This window comes from Ursus arctos, unplaced genomic scaffold, assembly GCF_023065955.2.
Source record: "Ursus arctos isolate Adak ecotype North America unplaced genomic scaffold, UrsArc2.0 scaffold_18, whole genome shotgun sequence".
Taxonomy (NCBI): Eukaryota; Metazoa; Chordata; class Mammalia; order Carnivora; family Ursidae; genus Ursus; species Ursus arctos.
In genome coordinates this window covers 37584379-37604803 of record NW_026622852.1, presented here as the reverse complement: position 1 = coordinate 37604803, position 20425 = coordinate 37584379, and the positions used below count along the sequence as shown (strand labels likewise).

Genomic DNA, 20425 nt, shown 5'->3' with positions numbered 1-20425 from the left:
AGTGGTAAGGTGAGTGGTTGGGGAGGAAGAATCCAAGGAAGAGAAAGTTGGTTAAAGGAACTGCACATTTTGAATGAAGAAAACAAGCCCACATTATGGCTATCTTCAATAGCAACGATATCTGTGCAGCCCCGGCAGACGGAGCTAAACTCCCAAGTGGGAGTACCGTGAAGCACATTTCAACAGTGCTTGGGAAAGAGCCTCTGACACCTGGAGTTGGTGGTATTCAGCTCATCAATCTGACATGGATGGAGAAATAATCCTGGCGAAAGTGAAAGGGTGGACTCGCCAGTCTCAGATTCTTTTCTACTCCACTGGTTGCTTACTCGCAGGTATGTTCACAAATACTTCTCCATGCTTCTCAGTCTATTGCTTAAGCTGAGGACCCCCTCATGGATTTCTGACAGCCTCCTTTTGTATGTGTTTCTGACAGCCTCCTTTTGGCTTTGCTTCTGGAACTCCTGGGGAAAGGGGTGTTCAGCTCTCCCTCCCATCTGATCATGTTGGGGCTCCCTGATTCCTAGCCTTACCTTTAAGTGAGTTCAGTCAGAAATATACATTAATGATCTTTTCAGTCAATAAACAGCCTTTAGGAAACTGCTCTGTGCTGGGCCCTAAGGGAAAAGTAATTCTGAAAAGTAGTTTTAGGGGCACCTGGGTGGCTCAGTCAGTTAGGAAGCTGACTCTTGATTTCAGCTCAGGTCTGGATCTTAGGGTCATGAGTTCAAGCCCCCCTTGGGCTCCATGCTGGGTGTGTTAAGAAAAAAAAAGTAGTTTTAAAATGTAATAGTGTTGAACAGTAGGTAAAAGCTTTTCCATATGCTCTAGTTAATTTCATTTTGAAGAGTAATTTTAAGCAGTACCCTGAAAAGTATCCAAATCCCTGCCTCCTTGCTAAGTACTCAGGTACTCCTTAAAACTGCATTATCAAATGTTTCATTCTCAATCCAGCCCAAATTGTGAGAAAGATAGGGTCGGAAGAGGAGCCAGGGGGCAAGTGGGACCTTCTGGAAAGCTCCAGAAAGACGCTTTACGGGTAAAATTCCAGTCTCAGGGTAAAGGACCCTTCCTAACAGACTTGACTTTGATTCTGCTCCACCAGTTAGCTCAGCTTCTAGAAATTCTCGTGGGAATTCGGAGTTAAGACGAGTCACCTACCAGGAGGACGAAAAGCTTTGCTAGAGACCGTTGTCTTTGTCCCGGTAGGAGGCCACACAGCCCTTCAAAGCCCGCATGTGTCTGGTTTGATCCGTCCAGGCGGGGGCGAGTCGGAGCGGAGAAGTGGGACAGACCCAGCGGGGCTGCAGGGCAGACCCTAGACCCGAGCGCGTGGGGGCGTGGCCGTCCCGGGGGCGTGGCCCGGCTGGGCTGGGGGCGGGGCCTCGGGCGGCGCGGTTGCTTTGCCGCTGCCGCGGGCGTGCTTGCTGGCGGGCTGCGTCCCGGCTGCGCGACGGGCCGAGGGCCATGGCCGCCTCTTTGGGCCCGGCCGGCGTTGGCGGCGCCGGCCCGTCGGGCTTCGCCTTCGACTCGGGACTGGAGATCAAAACTCGTTCGGTGGAGCAGACGCTGCTCCCGCTGGTCTCTCAGGTAAACTGGCTCCCGGCGCGGCCCCTCGTCTCCCTCCGGCAGCGGCCCGCGATGGCGGCGGCCGCTCGCACTACCCGGGGTCTGGTCGGGCCGGGCGGGAGGCAGCCGCTGCCCCACATTCCGCACCAGGACTGTGGCGTCGGGTCGGGCTGCCTGTCTGAGGCTTGGGGACCGGACTCGGTTGCGGCTGCGGCGTTTGGTCTGGACCATCCGAAATCCGGCCGCGAGGCCGAGTGGGCTGCGCGGCAGGGGAGGCAGAGGGGCGGGGAGCCCAGTGCGGACCGGAGAGCCGGGCGGGCAGGTGCGCCGCCCGGCCTGCCCCGCGCGACCCGCCTGGGGCTCCGGCTCCGGCGGCCCCGGGCCCAGCGAGGGGCCCCGCGCGGGCTCCCCCGAGGTAGAGGGGACCCTGAGGGGGCCCAAATGTTCGCATCCCCAGTCCACACCCCGACTGCTGGCCACTCCGGCCGGGGCATTGCTGCCGGCCTCCAAGTCCAGAGTGCTCTCCCCGAGGCCTTTGTCCCTGTCCTCTGCGCGTGTCGGCTCGCTGGGCGCCCATTCACCCCGGGCCACCCTGCCTGCCCCTGCCCCTTAACCTGCCGCTTTTGTCTGGCTTCGGAAGAGTGCAGCGAAGCGCTGTCTGATAGTTAATCCGGATGCACATCTTTTTGCCAAATCCCGTCTGGGATGTATGCTTTATTGTATTTGTTGGTCATAACAGAAGTCTGGAATCAGCTAATTGACGCGCTGAGTTTTAGAGAAGTTTTTGTTACTGTGAGCCGAGTTATACGCAGCCTGAGGGCTAGAATTCCTCACCTCGATCTGTTGTAATGTGCCAAGCACTGTGGGGAGTGAAGAATTCTGTGCCTTCAGGAGAGCGTTGGCGATGTGTGACTCACAACTAGATGGTAATGTCTTGATGACTCACGCTAGTATTGCCAAGACTTTAGAGGTAGAAGGAATCTTAAAGGTTATCTGACTCTAAATTTAAAAATTCTTTCTTATAGCATCCTTACACCTGGTCACCAGTCTCCTGCTTAAACATGTTCAGTGATGGGGAGCCTGTAGCCGTTCCATAGAATTTTAAATGCTGTCTTTTCTCCGTCCCAGTCCTGCAAATATTTGAAAATAGCAGTCACACATGTCCCTAGATTCCTGTTATGCCGATTAAATAAACAGCTCCCCCCCCCCTTTTAATACCTGTGTGCACTTTAGCTTGGCTAACAGAACAGGAATGAATACACCTGACAGTCCTCCACCCCCTCTCCTTCCCTTCCATGTCTGATAGAGGCACTGACCAGGGGGAAGGAGTGCTAGGATCTGTTAATAATGTCTACACTGTCTCCTCTCCCCCCAAAGAATGCCACTACTACCACTAATACAGCCACAACCCAAAATGAGAAATACTGTAGTAGTTTTAAGAGTGATAAGAGAATGGTGGAGTTCAACTTGACAGTATGCTATCCATTTATTTAACAATACATGTGTTGCTTACTATTTATGTTAGGCCATGGTTTAAGCACTTTATAGATATTAACTCCTTTAATTCTCATAACAATCTTATGAGGTAGATCTGTGTTTATTCTCAGTATATGAAAGAGGAAACTGAGGAATAGTGAGATTAAGTAATTTATTCTGGGACTTTGAACTGTAAATGTCGAATTAGCATTTGAACCCAGGCATCCTGGTTCCAGATTCTGTGCTCTTAGTTACACCATATGCTGTGTTCTCTCTAGAGATTAGAAGCGGTGATGAGGTCAGCTAGTAAGAGATACAGAGAAGAGAATCCACAATGGAAAAACAAGGTGGAAAGTAGTTGTAATCTGGAGAAATGGTAACTTTTCACAGTATTACTGCTAAAAATGTATCAGTCCTACAGCTCTGCATTGTGTAATTCTGGGATAAAAGAGGGTGGAGTGGAGGAGGAAATGTGTGAATCTGTGAATTGTATGAATTGCTGCTGAGAGTTAACTAGAGGTCAATGCCAAAGGGGGAAAATGCCGGCTTTTTTTTTTTTTTTCCTTCCTTGTTAAAGATTCATTCAGGGTCATAGTTGAGGTTCTGCATCCCACATATTATGTATCCACAGCTGTATCGTTAGCACGATACCATAACTGACATTCCTTATGATTGCCCGTACTCAACAAATAACAGTTGACGTTGTTTAAAATCAAGAAATGAATAAAGCATGGCCAGAATACTGCTAACAAAGCAGGAAAGTGTGGAGTACAATTTAGAGTGATTTTTAAGTTTCAGTGACTATTAGCTGATTAAAACTTCAGCTTTCTAGAAAATTCATGTCCAGAAGTCTCATTTTTTTAAGGATGCTGCATTATTATTCAACTCATATTTCACCATTTTATCCACAAGAATATTTTAAGTAAGCATGTATTGTGTACTTACCAGCTGCTCCTTGAGGAACTTGTAGTCCGGTTGGGAGACAGGACATATATAAATTAACACGTGCCAGTTGTCAAATGAATAACATCAATAGTAAATGCTCTAAGAGCTCAGAGAAGGCATGGATGAGTCAGGAATGATGCCATAGAGGAGACGGTCTTAAGGTGAGCAAGTAAGACTAGCATCATAAAATTTAGTGAGTTTTAAGCAGATATAATCTAACCTCTTCTGACTCTACAAGTAAAAAGTTCTGAGTTACTGGCCTTATTCTAGGAACGGATGATTGAGTTAGTATTAGACAAATGTGTACTATTTTCTGTATTCACATGTTAGAAGAGATACATGTTCTTATCAGTAGATGCAGAAGAAACATTCAGTTAAGTCCAAATTATAATCATGATAAAAACATTTATCAAACTAGTAATTAAAGAAAACTTCCTTAACCTGATGAAGAGTATCTGCAGAAAACCTATAGTTAACATCATAGCAACAAGTCAAATTTAAAATAAACATTTCCTGGGGCTCCTGGGTGGGTCAGTCTGTTAGGCATCTCACTCTTAATTTTGGCTCAAGTCATGGCTTTGGGGTCTTGGGACCAAGCCCCGAGTCAGGCTCCACGGTCAGCAGGGAGTCTGCTCGACCTTCTCTCTCTCCTTCTGCCTCTGCCCCTCTACCCCATGCTCTTTTGTGCTCTTGCTCTCTCTCAAATAAATAAATAAGTCCTAAAAAAATAAAACATTTCCTTTAAAACCAGAAACAAGAGGAGGGATGTGTGCTATTGCAGCTTTTGCTCAACACTGTACTGGAAATCCTAACCAGTGCAATGAGACAAGAAGTGAAAGGTGTAAAGAGAGAAGGAAAAATCAAAAATCTCAAGAGTCTACAGATAAATCATAAAAATGAGAAGCGTAGGTAAGTTCACTGAATATAGGATACTAAAGTCAACTGCATTTTTCTACATTAATTAAAAAAAAGGTAATTCTAAAAAAAAAAAAAAAACTTAGGATAAAAACTACAGCAAAAAATGAGGTTCCTGGGAGTATATACATAGCAAAAGAGATGCCAAGCTTTGTGAAAAGATTTTTTTAAATTCTTATATTTTTTAAAGATTTTATTTTTAAGTAATCTCTACACCCAACATGGGGTTCAAACTCACAACCCTGAGATCAAGAGTCCCATGCTCCACACACTGAGCCAGCCAGGCACACCCCGAGAATTTTAAAAATTTATTGAAAGCCAAAGTAGATCTAGATAAATGGAGTAAAGTACAGTGTTCCGTGACTAGATTGACTCAGTGTTCTAGACATATCAATTTTCCCTATTCTATAAATTTTATACAATTCCAATGAAAATTTCAACAGGATTTTTTGAGTAGAATTTGATAAAAAGTAATTGTAATTATATGAAAGAGCACGGAGCCAAGAATAACCAGAAGAGAAACAAAGTGGGAAGATTTTAAGACATTATAAAGCTATCATAATTAAGGCAATAGACCACTGAAAGGAAACAGAGAACCTAGAAACAGGTCCACACATATATGGAAACTTGATAAATCACAGAATTGGCACTGCTGGTTAGTGGGGAAAGGAAAAACTTTTTAAAAAGGGGCTAAGACAATTGTTATCTAATAGTAACACATGAAATTGGATCCCTGTCTCACACCAAATACAAAAATCAATTCCAGATAGATTAAGGACATCAATACGAAAGTGAAAACGTGTAGCACTTTTAGAGAAAAAAAAAAAGGGCAATATCTTCACCCCTCATGGTGGGAAGTGATTTTTTAATAACTGAAAGTAAAAATTCTAAGTAAAGATTGATAAATTTGACTCCATTAGAATGAAGAACCTCTGTTTATCAAAATTGAAAGGATAAGCCATAAAGTGGGAGAATATGATTGCTACACAAATCACCAATAAATGACTGGTGGTACCCAGAATAAATGAAAGACTGCAATGAATCAAAAATAAAAAGATCACCTGTTAAAGATTGGTAAAAATAAATAGTCATCTCATGGAAGAGGCTAAAAAAACATAAGATGTTCCATTTTATCAGAAATCAGTGGAGTACAAATTAAAACCACAATGAGAACAAGTATTGGTGAGGAATGTGGAGCCAATGGGAATGTCAACTTTGGAAAACAGTTTGATGTAATCTAAACTTGAAGGTGGGTATTACCTATGGCCCAGCTATTCTACTCCAAAATCTAAACCCCTAGAGAAAGTCCTGCATGTGTGTTAGAGACCTGGATTGGAATGTTGATAGTTTTTTGTTTGTTTTTACTTCAAGTGGCCCCAAACTGGAAACTACCTAAATCTACCTAAATGTCTTTTAACAGTAGGATGTTTAAGTAAATTGTGTTATGTTCATACAATGAGATACGATGCAGCAGTGAAATGAATGAACCACAGCTATAATTATCCGTATGGATGAATCTCAAAAACATAATGTTGAGTGAAAAAAAATTAAAGGCTCAAAAGCAGGCAAAATGAAACCATATATCATTTAGGGATATAACATCTGTGCAGTAATAATAAGGAAGAGATGAGCACAAAATCAGGATAGTGGTTTCTTCTGGGGAAAGGGAGGCAGGTGATGTGGAAAGGTAGGTACCCACAAGGCGTGTGGGTTGTCAGAGGTACTGGTAATATTGTTAAGCTTGGTGCTGGGTGCATATGTCTTCCATTTCTTTACACTGTGCACATATATGTTATATATATTCATTTGTTATATATTTTCTAATTCAGACAGTCTAAAGTGCCTTGGTTTTGGGGTACCTGGGTGGCTCAGTCGTTAAGTGTCTGCCTTCGGCTCAGGGCACGATCCCAGGGTTCTGGGATCGAGCCCCGCATCGGGCTCCCTGCTCTGCTGGAGCCTGCTTCTTCCTCTCCCACTCCCCCTGCTTGTGTTCCCTCTCTTGCTGGCTGTCTCTCTCAGTCAAATATATAAATAAAATCTTTAAAAAGAAAAAAAGGGTGTGCATCAAATATATAAAAATAAATAAATAAATAAATAAATAAATAAATAAATAAATAAAAATAAAATGCCTTGGGTTAGGTCCCAAACACATTTTCTGCACCTTCTTTAATAATCATTTTGTTCTTGGGGCACCTGGGTGGCTCAGTTGGTTAAGTGTGTGCCTGTGGCTCAGGTCATGATCCCAGGGTCCTGGGATTGCTCCCTGCTCAACCGGGGGTGTGCTTCTCCCTCTGGTCCCTCCCCTCTGCTCGTGCTCTCTCTCTCTCTCAAATAAAGTCTTTAAAAAAATCATCATCATCATCATCATCATTTTATTCTTCCTGTCAAAATGCCCACTCCCAGTCTTAAAATGTTTTTATCCAAGGAAGGGAAGAGGGATGTCTGCCACATACTCCACCCTAGTGTGGAATGTTATTCTACCACCCACTAGTCTTTTCCTGTCTCTGATAGATTTACCGTTCGCCATTGTACAGACCCTTCACATTTCTAAGGTAGCTCACCTTGTCTTTCCGTTTCTTTCTGTACTGTCCTGTAGGCTTTTCAGGATCCTTGTCTTATTAACTGAAGATGAATAGACTATGTGTGGGGCCCTCTTTGCTGATTTGTGTATGTGAATATATGTGTTTTTTTACTTGCAAACATAAAACACATAAAGTAAGTGAAAGTGCCCTTTTTCCTGAATCTTTTAAAGCATCTCCCATGATTTTATGTGTTTTCTTCCATACTGGTTTCTATAGCTAATTAGCTTATATATATATTATTTTTTAATTTTTATTTATTTTTAATTTTTTTATTTTTTAAGTAGGCTCCATGCCCAGTGTGGGGCTTGAACTCACAACCCTGAGATCAAGAGCCACACACTTTACCGACTAAGCCAGCCAGGCACCTCTAATTTTTATATCTAATTATTTTGAAAACTCACTAATGAGTTAAGCCCAGAGACAAATTTCTCTGTACTAGCCTGGCTCCCTTATTTTTCGGGTCCCAGGGAATTAAGCCATTGTTCTTTTATCTGGGCTACTACCATCTTTTTTTCTTCCTGGTCGTCACTTGCTTTCTTGCTTCCCCACAAAATAAGTAAGTAAACTAAGAAAATCCATTTCACTGAAGAGATTGCTGTGAGCTATTCTAGAAAATAAGAATAACGTCACAAACATGAGGAAAGAAGAGAGATTCTAAAATGTAAACTGTAATATCTAACAATTGTGCGATGTTTACTATATACCAGACACTATTCTAAATACTTTATTTACTAATGTATTCCCCACAATGACCTTGTGAAATGGGTACTATTATTCCTGTTTGTATAGATGAGAACATGGAGTTACAGAAAGGTTAGATGACTTGCCACATGTCACACGACAGAGCCAGAATTCAAACCCAGGCAAAGTAAGCCAGAGTTCATGTTCTTAACTGCTAAGATATATTTTGTTGGAGATTGATACTTCTTGACACCCTTTGTTAGAAGGTATCAAATAAGCCCTAGTTCTTATTCTTTTATTCTACAGCAGAATTCTTCGATGTGTCAGATGCTCTTTTTTCCCCACGGGATGCTTTTCTGCCCTCCTTTTTCCAGTTCATTCACACATACTCTAGGCTCTGGGGTCAGAGCATCTTCAGGTTGTGAGTCTCAATTTAATATGCCTCTATTTTTGTAGTATAATAGCTAAAATTTTATTTGGCACATAAAATTTACAAGGCACTCTCACCAACTGTCTTTTCCCTGATCTTTAGCATAATCCTGAGAGGAAAGAAGCAGTGTAGTTACTAACAGCATAGGCAACTTACTCCCTTTGTGCCCTTGGGCAAATTTTTTACCTCTTCAAGGTTCAGGTCTTTATCTGTAAGATGAGGGTAATAATAGTATCCGTCACATAGAGATGTAAGCATTAAATGAATTAACACGCATAAAACTCATAGGATAGTGCCTGAGTGTTAAATGCTATCTAGTCTTATTTTTCACATGACAAGAAAATTGAAGTGTGATCTCAATTTTGTAAAACTGTGTGTTTATGTATAAAATAAGACTGAGAAAAATTATGGCAAAATGCTCACAGGGTTGTGTGATAATGAGTAATTGTTATTTCTTTAGTCTTTCCTATATTTCCCTTTTTTTAAAAAAGATTTTATTTATTTATTTGACAGAATGAGAGAACATAAGCAGGGGGAGCAGCAGAGGGAGAAGCAGGCTCCCCACTGAGCTGGGAGACTGACATGGGGCTCAATCCCAGGACCCTGGGAGCATGACCTCAGCTGAAGGCAGACGCTTAACTGATTGAGCCACCCAGGCACCCCATTTCCTATTTTTTAAAAACAATCAACATGTATAACTTTTTGAAACTCCCTTTAAAAAAGTTTGAGAATAATTTAAGGATATAAATCGACCTTTAATGAGGAATTTTCTAAATTGACTTGGCTCCTGTATATGTCCATTTCAAATGTATACCTGTATTTGGATTGAATATTTTCCTAGCCTGCTTTGAGTAAAAGGAAGACAGCCACACCTAATTATGCACAGGGGAAGATGCTTGTAGTGAAACAAAATGTGCATTTCAGAACTGGACGATAGTTGGCATTTTAGCCTAATTGATGATCTCTTCTATATAATTGAAAATGTAAAGCTTTTGATAATAAACAACTTAAACTCCTTTTCACTCGAGAGTTTCTTTCAAGTTAGTTGTTTGGAATAGTCAATGGTGATTAAGTCCTCTGTTCTCCAGGTGGTTCTAAGAGTTCCTTAGGGTCTGTCTGGTGTGGGGAAGGATCAAAGACTCCTAAAGACTACACACACACACACACACACACACACAGAGAGAGAGAGAGAGAGAGAGAGAGAGAGAGAGAGAGAATAAATGAATTTAGTAAAGTTGCCAGATAAAAAAATCAACATGCAGAAATCAGTTGTGTTTCTATACACTAACAACAAAATATTTGAAAAAGAAATGAAACAATCCCATTTACAGTAGCATCAAAAACAGTAAAATACCTAAAAATATATTTAATCAAGGAGGTAAAGGGTCTGGAACTGAAAACTGTGAGACTTTGATGAAAGAAATTGAAGAAGACACAAATAAATGGAAAGATGGCCCATATTCATAGATCTGAAGAATTAATATTATTAAAATGTCCATAACACCTAAAGCCATCTATAGACTCAGTGCAATCCCTATCATAATTCCAAAAGCATTTTTTCCCCACAGAAATAGAAAACAATCCTAAAATTTGTATGGAAGCACAAAAGACATCAACTAGCCAAAACAATCTTGGAAAAGGAGAACAAAGCTAGAGGCAACACACTTCTTGATTTCAAATTATACTACAAAGCTGTAGTAATTAAACAGTATGGCACCAACATAAAAACAGACACATAGTCTAATGAAACAGAGTCAAGAGGCCAGAAATATATCCATACATATATGGTAAACTAATATTTGACAAGGGAGCCAGGAAAAACCAGTGGAGAAAGGATAATTTCTTCAATAAGTAGTGTTGGAAAAACTGGATCATCGCATGCAAAAGAATGAAACTGGACCCCTATCTTACACCACTCACAAAATTGACTAGAAATGGATCAATGACTTAAATGTAAGACTTAAAATTTAAACTCCTAGAATAAAAGAAGGAAAAATCTCCTTGACATTGGTCTCGGCAGTGACTTTTGGATATGACACCAAGAACACAAGTAACAAAAGCAAAAATAAGCAAACGGGAGTACATCAAACTAAAAAGCTCTGCATAGCAAGAGAAGCAATCAACAAAGTGAAAAGATAGCCTACAGAATGGAATAATGTATTTGCAAACCATCTAGGTGATAAGAGGTTAGCATTTAAAATATATATAGGGAGCTCATACCACTCCATAACACCAACAACGAAAGTCTGATTTAAAAATGGGCAGAGGAACTGAATTTTTTTTTAAAAGATTTATTTGTTAGAGAGAGTGGGAGTGGGGTGGGGAGGGGCAGAAGGAGGGGGAGTGAGAGTCTTAAGCAGACTCTGCACTGCCCAACACAGGGCTCTATCTTATGACCCTGAGATCACGACCTGAGCCAAAACCAGGAGTCAGATGCTCAACCGACCGTGCCACCCAGGCGCCCCGAACAGACATTTTTTGAAAGAAGACACACAAATGGTCAAAAGGTTTACGAAAATATGCTCAACATCACTAAACATCAAGGAAATGCTAGGTCAAAACCACAATGAGATATTGCCTCATACCTCTTAGAACTGGCTGTTTTAAAAAAGACAAGAAAACAAGTGTTGGTGAGGATGTGGAGAAAAGGGAAGCCTATGTACTGTTGATGGGAATGTAAATTGGCTCAGCCACTATGGAAAACAGCATAAAGGTCCACAAAAAATTAAAGATAGAAGTATCATATGACTCAGCAATCCCACTTTTGGGTATATATCCTCAGGAAATGAAATCAGGATCTTGAAGAGATATTTGCACTCCCATGTTCATTGCAGTATTATTCACAATAGCCAAGATATTGAAACAACCTCAGCGTCGTTCTATTGATAAATAGATCAAGAAGATGTGGTATAAATATACCATGGAATATTATTCAGCCATGAGAAAGAAGGAAGTCTTGCCATTTGCTACAATGTAGATGGACCTTGAATGCATTATGCTAAGTGAAATAAATCAGACAGAAAAGGCAAATACCAAATGATCTCACTTGTATGTGGAATCTACAAAAGCCAAACCCACAGAAACAGAGTCGAACAGTGATTGTGGGGGGCTATGTGGTGGGGAAAATAGGGAGATGTTGGTCAAAGGGTGCCAATTTCCAGTTATAAGATGAATAAGTTCTAGGGATCTGATGTACAGCATGGTGACTATAGTTAAGAACTCTGTATTACTAATGAATCATCGAGCCTTACATCGAAAACTGGGGATGTACTGTATGGTGACTAACATAATATAATAAAAAATCATTATTAAAAAAAAAAAAAGAACTCTGTATTACATACTTAAAAGTAGCTAAAAGGGTAGATCTTAAATGTTCTTACCACCACCACCACCAAAAAAATAATGATAATAATTATGTGAGGTGATAGAGGTGTTAACTAACTATTGTGGCAATCATTTGTAGTTTATTGTGGAACCATTTGCAGTGTATATGTGCATCAAATCATGTTGTACACCTTAAACTTACACAGTGTTATATGTACGTTACATATCAGTAAAGCTGGAAAAATAAAGTACGGTCTCTGAGTCAAATTGTCTGACTGTGAATCTTGGCTTTACCTTTTAATAGCTATGAGACCTTAAATAAGCATCTTTTAATGTCAGTTGCCTTCTCTGTAGAAAGGGGATAAAGTAGGGCCTGCATGCTTAGATCATTGTGAGGATTAAACTATTTGTGCAAAAACACTTTTTTGTGCCTCCCATGTTGAGATGTTAGTGTTATGCCAATGCACCCTGTTTCTTCTACCACACATTTAGGGGTCATCTTTGACAACACCAATCTAATCCATCAAGCAATCCAGCTTATCCATTTTCCTCTATATTGACTATTGCTGCCTTATTTCAAGCTGGCATTTTTTTAAAAAAAGATTTTGTTGACTTACTGATTTGAGAGAGAGAGAGCATGAGAGTGTGAGCAGGGGGGAGAGAATCTCAAGCCAGCTGCACACTGAGCATGGAGTCCAACACAGGGCCCGATCTCACGACCCTGAGATCATGAACTGAGCCGAAACCAAGAGTCAGATGCTTAACTGACTGAGCCACCCACGTGCCCCAAGCTGGCATCATCTTTTACCTGGACTATTGGCATGGTTTCCTGACTGGTCTCCCTCCTTCTACTTTTGCCACTTTATCAATCTATTCTTCCCCCAGAAGAGAGTGTTCTTTTAAAAATACATGAGTTTGAGATTGTATTAGTTATTTACTGTTGCAAAATAAATTACCTCAAACTTAATGTTTAAAAACAACAAACATTTGTTATCTTAGATTCTGTGCGTCAGGAATTTGTGAGTGCTGTACCTGTCTGGTTGTAGACTACTCACGTGTCTGTAAGCAGGAGGCCTCAGACTCTTGCTAGCTGCTGGTCAGAGGCCTCACTCAGTTGTCATGTCAGACTGCATCAGGCTGGTCAAGCGTCTTTATGACATGGTAACTGGTTTCCCCAAGAGTGAATAACCTCAGAGGGAGAGAAAGATTGAAACCAGAGTGTCTTTATGACCGGCCCTCACAGGTAGCATACTGTCACTTCCGCTTTATTAGTTAGAAGTGATTCACAAAGTTCAGCCCACACTCAAGGGCAGGGGAACAAGATTCCACCTCTTGAAGGGAGGAATAGCAAAGAATTTGTGGGCGTATTTTAAAACCACCACACTCCACCCTCTGGCCACAAATTGTTTACTTTCTTTCCATTTGCAAACAACCTTCATGCCAGTCCTCCTAAAAGTCTCATCCCTCTATGATATCAGCTGGAGATTCAAGATTTTGGCATCTAATTCTGATTCAGATGAGACTTCTTGTCCGTGTAGTTCCTTAGGTGTAGCTCCTTGAGTATAGTTCCGTTTGATCTGAAACCCTGTGAGCTAAAGTGACAGTTTATCTGTTCCCAAACACACAACTTATAGTGGTAGGACAAGCAGAGGATAATCGTTATGGACAATTTGTTAAAACAACATCAACAACCCCCCCCCCCACAAAACAAAACAAAACAAAACAGGAAAATAGGCATAGGATAACTGCCATATACTTCTGTTTGAAAATGGGAAACAGGAATAGGAGTCACTGGTTCGCAGTATTCTGAAACCCACCTAGATACAGGTTAGCAGTACCTTGATTAAGACCTGAGGCCTGGGAATGATTCTTCATGGCTCTTAGCACTGCCCTCTAAGCCATCCTCGCTCATGAGAGGTAGACCATGTTTGTAGCTGCATAGTTTCTCAGCCTGTTCCTTGCCTCTGGAAGCTTGGGGATTCAAAAGCCTCTCTTCGTTTTGTACTGATCTATTTCCTTCAGTCCAAGCTGGTAGCATTTCTCCTGACATAATTATCTTTAAAATTTTGTGGGTCTCCTGTGAATCTTATTGTGCTCACTCAATTAGGCAAACCATATCCACAAGTCTCTTTATGATAAGCCCTGCTCTAACTTGGGCTTCTGATGGGGCTCCTGAGGACAATACCTATAAAACTTCTCAGGAGACCTGTTGTTTAAGTGAATGGATCTCTGGAGCACCACCTTGAATCTTTCTGAGATCTTAACATAAGATTTTATAGTCACACTCTTAGCTTCATCTTTAGACTTTGCTTTCCTGACAGTGCCCTAGATTTTGTTTATGCTTGGAAGCCATTCTTAATTTTAACAGCATTTGCCTTCTGGAGAAGAAGGAATTTTCAAATCCAACAAGGCCTGGCTTCTTTTTATTTAACAGTATTTCCTTTAGCTTCCATCTCACCTCTTATATTTTACATTTTAAGGAAGAAACCAATTGGTATCTTCAAAATCTGTCTTGAAATCTTAGTTAGATCACCCAGTTCATTAGGTATATTCTCTAATTTACACATTCCTGGGGGTGATTTTCTGCCACTAGATAACAAAGATCCTCTTTTCCCTGGTTCCAGTAGTATTTTTCTCACTTTCCTTTAAGCCTTCACCCAAAGCTTCTCAATGGACACCATGCTTCTACAAAGTTTATTCAGCACTCTCTAGCTTTTACTAACTCCTCAAAGTCCATTCAGCTTCAAGGCCTGATGTCAAAGCCACTCCCACATTTTAGGTTTTGTTACAGCATTGCCCCAGTTCTAGAGACTAAAACATGTATTAGTTACCTATTGATACATAGCAAATTACCCCAAATTTAATGCCTTAAAACAACAAACATTTATCATCTCATAGTTTCTTTGGGTCAAGAATTCTGGGATGGCTTACCTGGTAGTTCTGGATTAAGGTCTTTATGAGATTGAGATCAGGATGTTGGCTGGACCCACAGTAATCTGAAGGCTTGACTGAGGCTGGAGAATTTGTTTCCATGTTCACTGTTCTTGTTGTAGGCAGGAGGCTTCAGTTCTTCCCTATCTTTTGGCCAGAGGCCTTAGTTTCTTCCCCTGTGGGTCTCTCCATAGAGTTGCTTGAGTGTCCTGCAAGACGTGGTAGCTGGTTCTCTCCCACAGTGATTGATCTGAGATTGAGGAGTTGGGGGAGATGGAAGTTTACAATGTGTTTTATGACCTATTCTCAGAAGTATGCCATTGCTTCCACTTTATTCATTAGAAGTGAGTCACTAAGTTCAGTTCATACTTAAGGGGAGAAAAATGAGGCTCTACCTCTTAAAAGAAGAAATATTGAAGAACTTGTGGGCACACTTAAAAATAACTGCAGGGGTGCCTGGATGGCTCAGTCGATTAAGCGTTGGACTCTTGGTTTTGGCTCAGGTCATGGTCTCAGGGTCGTGAGATTGAGCCCCTTGATGGGCTCTGCACTCAGTGCAAAGTCTACTTGTCCCTCTCCCTCTGCTCCTTCCCCCACTCCCTCTCTCTCCCTCTCTCAAATAAATAAATAATTCTTAAAAAAAAATCACTACAGAGATTATACCACTTTCCTGCTTAAAAACCCTTCAGTGGCTTCCTGTCACACTTAGAATAAAATACAAATTCTTTACTCCAATTCACAACCTTTCATGACGGATCCCTGCCCACCTGCTGGATGTTGCTTTTATACTTGTCCTCTTGCCCCTGATCTTTGACCACTTCTGGCGTTACCTCATTCCTTGAACAGGACCAGCTCCCCTTCTCTCTCTCCCCTTCTCCCCTTCTCCCACTCTCTCTCCCTATCCCTCTTTTTTTCTCTCTCCCTTTCTCTCTCTGTCTTAACAACTATATCTTCTAGAATGCTTTGTCTCCTGATGTTTGCCAGCTTGGCTACTTTATATCATTTAGATCTTAGCTTAAGTAGCATTTCCTCATAGAAGCAAGATCAACTAACCTGTGGTAGCTACACAAATACTTTCTATCACATTATCCTATTTTAATATTTTGCATAGCATTTACATTATTTTATTTTATTCTTTTATTTTTTTGCCTATTTGTATGATTATTGTGTCTCCTCTCTCTCCTACTTGAATGAGGGTTTGGGCCTTTCTTTCTTGTACATTGCTTTTTCATCATTGCCTAAAATTTCATTTGGCATACGATAGGTGTGCAACAAATATATTTTATATGATTGAATTATTGTTATCCTGGTAGACTGTAAACTGAATAGGGTTGTGTTAGTCTTGTTCAGAGATACATCTTCAGGACCTGGCATCTAGGAAATATTCAAAATTTAAAAAATAATATAGGTGAGGAAATTTGGAGAGATGAAGTAAATTTCCCTGGGTCATTTAGCTAGTAATGGCAGAGCCGAGTCTCAAACCCAGGCCTTCCTGATTCTAAATTATTAATACTAGAACATATAAAGTGCTACATAGTAGTTGCACAAAGAACCATTCCCTTCCTCTTCTTAATTCTCTGTTCTGGTCTTTGTGAATGCACTCCTATAAATCATTTCACAGTTACATTCAGTGGACATGTACTATTTAGGATTCATATTTTTCATGTAACATTCTTTAAATATTTTTATATGTCCGTATAGTTCATGTACTAGTTCTATAGGACATTTTGAAGATTTATATTTGTTTCAACAAGCTTAACTTGTCACCTTTTGTATTTTATTTCAGGGTCTGGAATTAAGTGTTCAAATCCTTGGTATTTAATTTACTTTGGTTCTACAACAACACTTAGAGAAGTATAACATGTAGATTATAATGGTCATTCTAAAGTGTCTGGCTAATTCAGTAAGCATGTAGGGCACGCATACCATTTTGTACAACCTGTACCGTGTGCTGGGCAATGGAGCGGAATGCAAGGGGAGCAAGGTGCTGTCTCTACTCTCACACCAGCTCAAGCCACATTAAAGGAAACGAGATCTCTAGGATGCAGTAAGAACTAAGAAGTGCTTTGGTTTTCTGTGTGTGTGTGTTTTTTTTAATGTAATGATTCCTCTGTTCCTACTTTTCTCCTGTCTTTAAATTTGTTGAAATATCTGGAGGGCTTCTGGAACTATATGTGCCAGATAACTGTGATCAGGTAAACTTGGAGTTGTTATTAATGGAAACGTTGACCTGAGGACGGATGCAGGATTCTTTTGCTGGTTGTCTCTGGGTTGAAGCATCAAAGCTGTGAATTTAGTCTGTTAAGCCAAAGACTGTTGCTGTATGCTGGGCCTTGTCTAGTATGCTGGGCTTCATTTTCTTGGCCTCTGTGATATAGCTTTAAAAGATAATGAGATAAATTTTAATCAGGTTGCTTTCGTCTTTTATTTTTAGATCACCACGCTTATTAATCATAAAGATAATACCAAAAAGTCTGATAAAACTCTGCAAGCAATTCAGCGTGTAGGACAAGCCGTTAACTTGGCAGTTGGAAGATTTGTTAAAGTAGGAGAAGCTATAGCCAATGAAAACTGGGATTTGAAAGAAGAAATAAATATTGCCTGCATTGAAGCTAAACAAGCAGGTATGTGATATTGATATTAAAGCCTATTTATACCAGTTTTATTGCTTTGAATATGATGACAAATTATGGTCTTATTTTGAGTAAAGGTGTGTACTGTGCCTTAGCCCTGTGATTAGATTCCTAGGACATTAAAGGCCTGGATTAGCTTCCAGGAATATTGAACTTCTCTTGGCTCAAATCCTAAATCTGACACATTGAATTCTTTCATTGGGTAGGGTAGTGTCTTCCATTCTTGCCATTAACCATTGAAATGCTGGAGATACAGGAGAATGTGAGGCATGGACTCTGCCCTCCAGGAGCACATTAGCATAATTCCACCATGTAGAAAATGGAAATAAAAATTAGCATGTTCAGGGTTGTAAGTTTGAGCCCCACGTTAGGTATAGAAAATACTTTAAAAAATCTTTTAAAAAATTAGCATGTTCCTATACTCAAAGCAGACAAATCTTAACGACTTCAAATTTTGTGATGTCCCACATTTCTCTATAGCTGGTGGCACAAAAGCCTGAGAGAACCTGGGGTGTTTTGATGGATATAAATAGTTCACCTTTGTTGAAGTCTAATTTATCCATTTATTCTTTCAATAAAGATTTACTGAGTGCTGGTTATCTGTCAGGCTTTCTTCTAGGCCATAGGGATATAGCTGTGTACACATCAGTCAGATGTCTGCCCTCATGGAGCTTGCATTCTAGTGAGGGAGACCATAAACTAAAGCAGAGTAAGGGTTAGGAGATCGGTGGAGGTATATTTTAGAGAGGACAAGTTTTCCCAATTTCGATGCTTTTGACATGTTGGGCTGGATAATTACTTGTTGATAATTCTTTGTTGGGGGTGGGGGCTGTCCTGTGCATTATAAAGTGCTTACCAGAATTCCTAGCTTCTACCTATTCGATGCCATTAGATTCCCCCTCTTCCCCCCTGTGACACCAAAAATGTTTCCAGACATTGCCAAATGTCCTTCAGGGGGTCAAAATGCTCCCCCCCCCCGGTTGAAAGCTTTTGAGGTAGGGGGTCAGGAAGCCCTTCTAAGGAAGTAACATTGGAGCAGAGTCTGCTCCAATGAGGGTCCCAGCTATATGAAAGAATATCTGGAAGAATGGCATTTCTGGCAAGGAGAAGACAGAACAGGTATGAGCTTCTAGAAGGGCAGGAGCTTTGGACTGTGTTCTAAATATGATAGGGGGCCTAATGGAAGGTTTTATGCAGGGTGGTGACATAATCTCATATTTTAAAAAGGTCACTGGTGGTTCCTATATGGAGAGTAGATACTAGGAGGCCTGAGGGTGAAATCAGAGACCAATTAGAAGGTTGTTGCTGAGGTTAAGTTAATGAATGACGACAACTTAGATCAGGTTGTCGCATTTGAGGTGGTGAAGATTGGTTGCATTTGGTTGTATTATCAAGGTAAAGCTAATACAATTTGCTGATAGTTTGGATGTGGGGTATGACGGAAAGAGGAGTCATGGGTAACTCCAAGGTTTGGAGTATGAACAGCTAGGGAAATGGTGGTGCCATTTACTGAGATGGGCAACCCTGAGAGAGGAGCCGGTGTGTTTGGAGGCTCATCCTAAGTGAGATAAGGCCAAGTGAATACGGAGGGACCAACCAGATCATATGTGGTCTTGTGTATTATGTGAATGACTTCAGGTATTACTCTATAGATGACAGATTGGGGAATTTTCAGCCAGATAAGAAACATAGTTTTGTGTTAGAAATCTTTCTGGTAGGGGGCGCCTGGGTGGCTCAGTCAGTTAAGCGTCTGCCTTCGGCTCAGGTCATGGTCCCAGGGTCCTGGGATGGAGCCCCATGTCAGTCTCCCTGCTCAGTGGGGAGCCTGCTTCTCCCTCTGCCTGCTTCTGCCTGTGGCTTCCCCTGCTTGTGCTCACTCTCTCTGGCAAATAAATAAATAAAATCTTAAAAAAAAAGAGAGAGAAATCTTTCTGGTAGGATGGAAGAAATAAACAAATGAGGGTTGATTAGAGTTGAGGATAAAAGCAGGGAGATTAATATGGAAGCTTTTACAATAAACCAGGCTAAGCCAAGGCAATGCCTTAGGGATAATAAAGAACAGGGAGAGTATGTGAAATATTCATTAAGGTGTTTAAATAGATAGGACTTCGTTATTGGTTAGAGGCAGGGAGGTTTCTGAGTTGACTCTTGAGTTTGTAGCCATTCACTGTGCTAGCGAATAGATTTTAAGTGGGGAAGGAAGGATGGCCTTATTCTATTCATAATTTATATTTTACCTACATTTTAAAGAGATTTGAAATAACTTACAATAAAAGATACATGTTTAATAAATCCATTACAATGAGAGATGAAAATAAATATCCTGGAAACTTTGGCCAACATTGTTACTCTAATTAAGCATGAAATTTATCTTTGTACTTCCTGGAAGGCAAGGCACAAATGTGGGAAAGAAAGGGTTATATAATTCTCATTGTTTGTTAAAAGGAAACAAACCAGCTTGTCAAGTGGAGAGCAACTTCTTTCCTGGCACTAAATTATTGTGTGGGCGCTTATTCAACAGACATTACATAATGCAATGGACAATTCAACAGAAAATGTAGAGATGTTCTACATATTACTGTTTTTTTTTATAGCAGCCCTTAATTAAAGCAAGAGTAGGGGTTTTTGAATGAAAGGGCAAGCTGAGTCCTACTCACCTTATGGGCTTTGTAGGATGTCACTGTGCTCAGTATAGGGTGAGAAAAGAGGATGTGGTCCACCGACCCACACTCTTGTAGACTATGGCGCTTGGAAGCCATCTGTTGTCTCCTTTTAAAGTCCCCTTTCCCTTCTTGAGAACTACCTCTTCTGTCCCTCTGGTAAGAGAATGAGAATGGCGCCTCCTGGAGTTGTGTAGTATGGAAGCCTTATTTTCTCTTAACATGTACAAATTTAAGACTTAACTTGAATCACTCCTGAAATGTTTCTAGCCCACTCAGCCA

General features: G+C 40.8%; 1 protein-coding gene across 4 annotated transcripts in view; it reads left to right on the top strand.

Moving 5' to 3' along the window:
* The first annotated feature begins 1382 nt into the window (after nt 1-1382).
* CTNNAL1 (catenin alpha like 1) overlaps nt 1383-20425 on the top strand; it is a 59756-nt gene continuing 40713 nt past the window's right edge. Inside the window, exons 1-2 of one of the 4 annotated variants that reach the window (XM_026506052.4) lie at nt 1383-1587; nt 17285-17474. In XM_026506052.4, coding sequence (XP_026361837.2) covers nt 1465-1587; nt 17285-17474 — 313 coding nt within the window. In that variant the 5' untranslated portion in view covers nt 1383-1464. The remainder of the gene's footprint in view (nt 1588-17284; nt 17475-20425) is intronic. The other 3 variants (XM_057313647.1, XM_044386755.3, XM_057313648.1) reach the window with 3 other exon arrangements.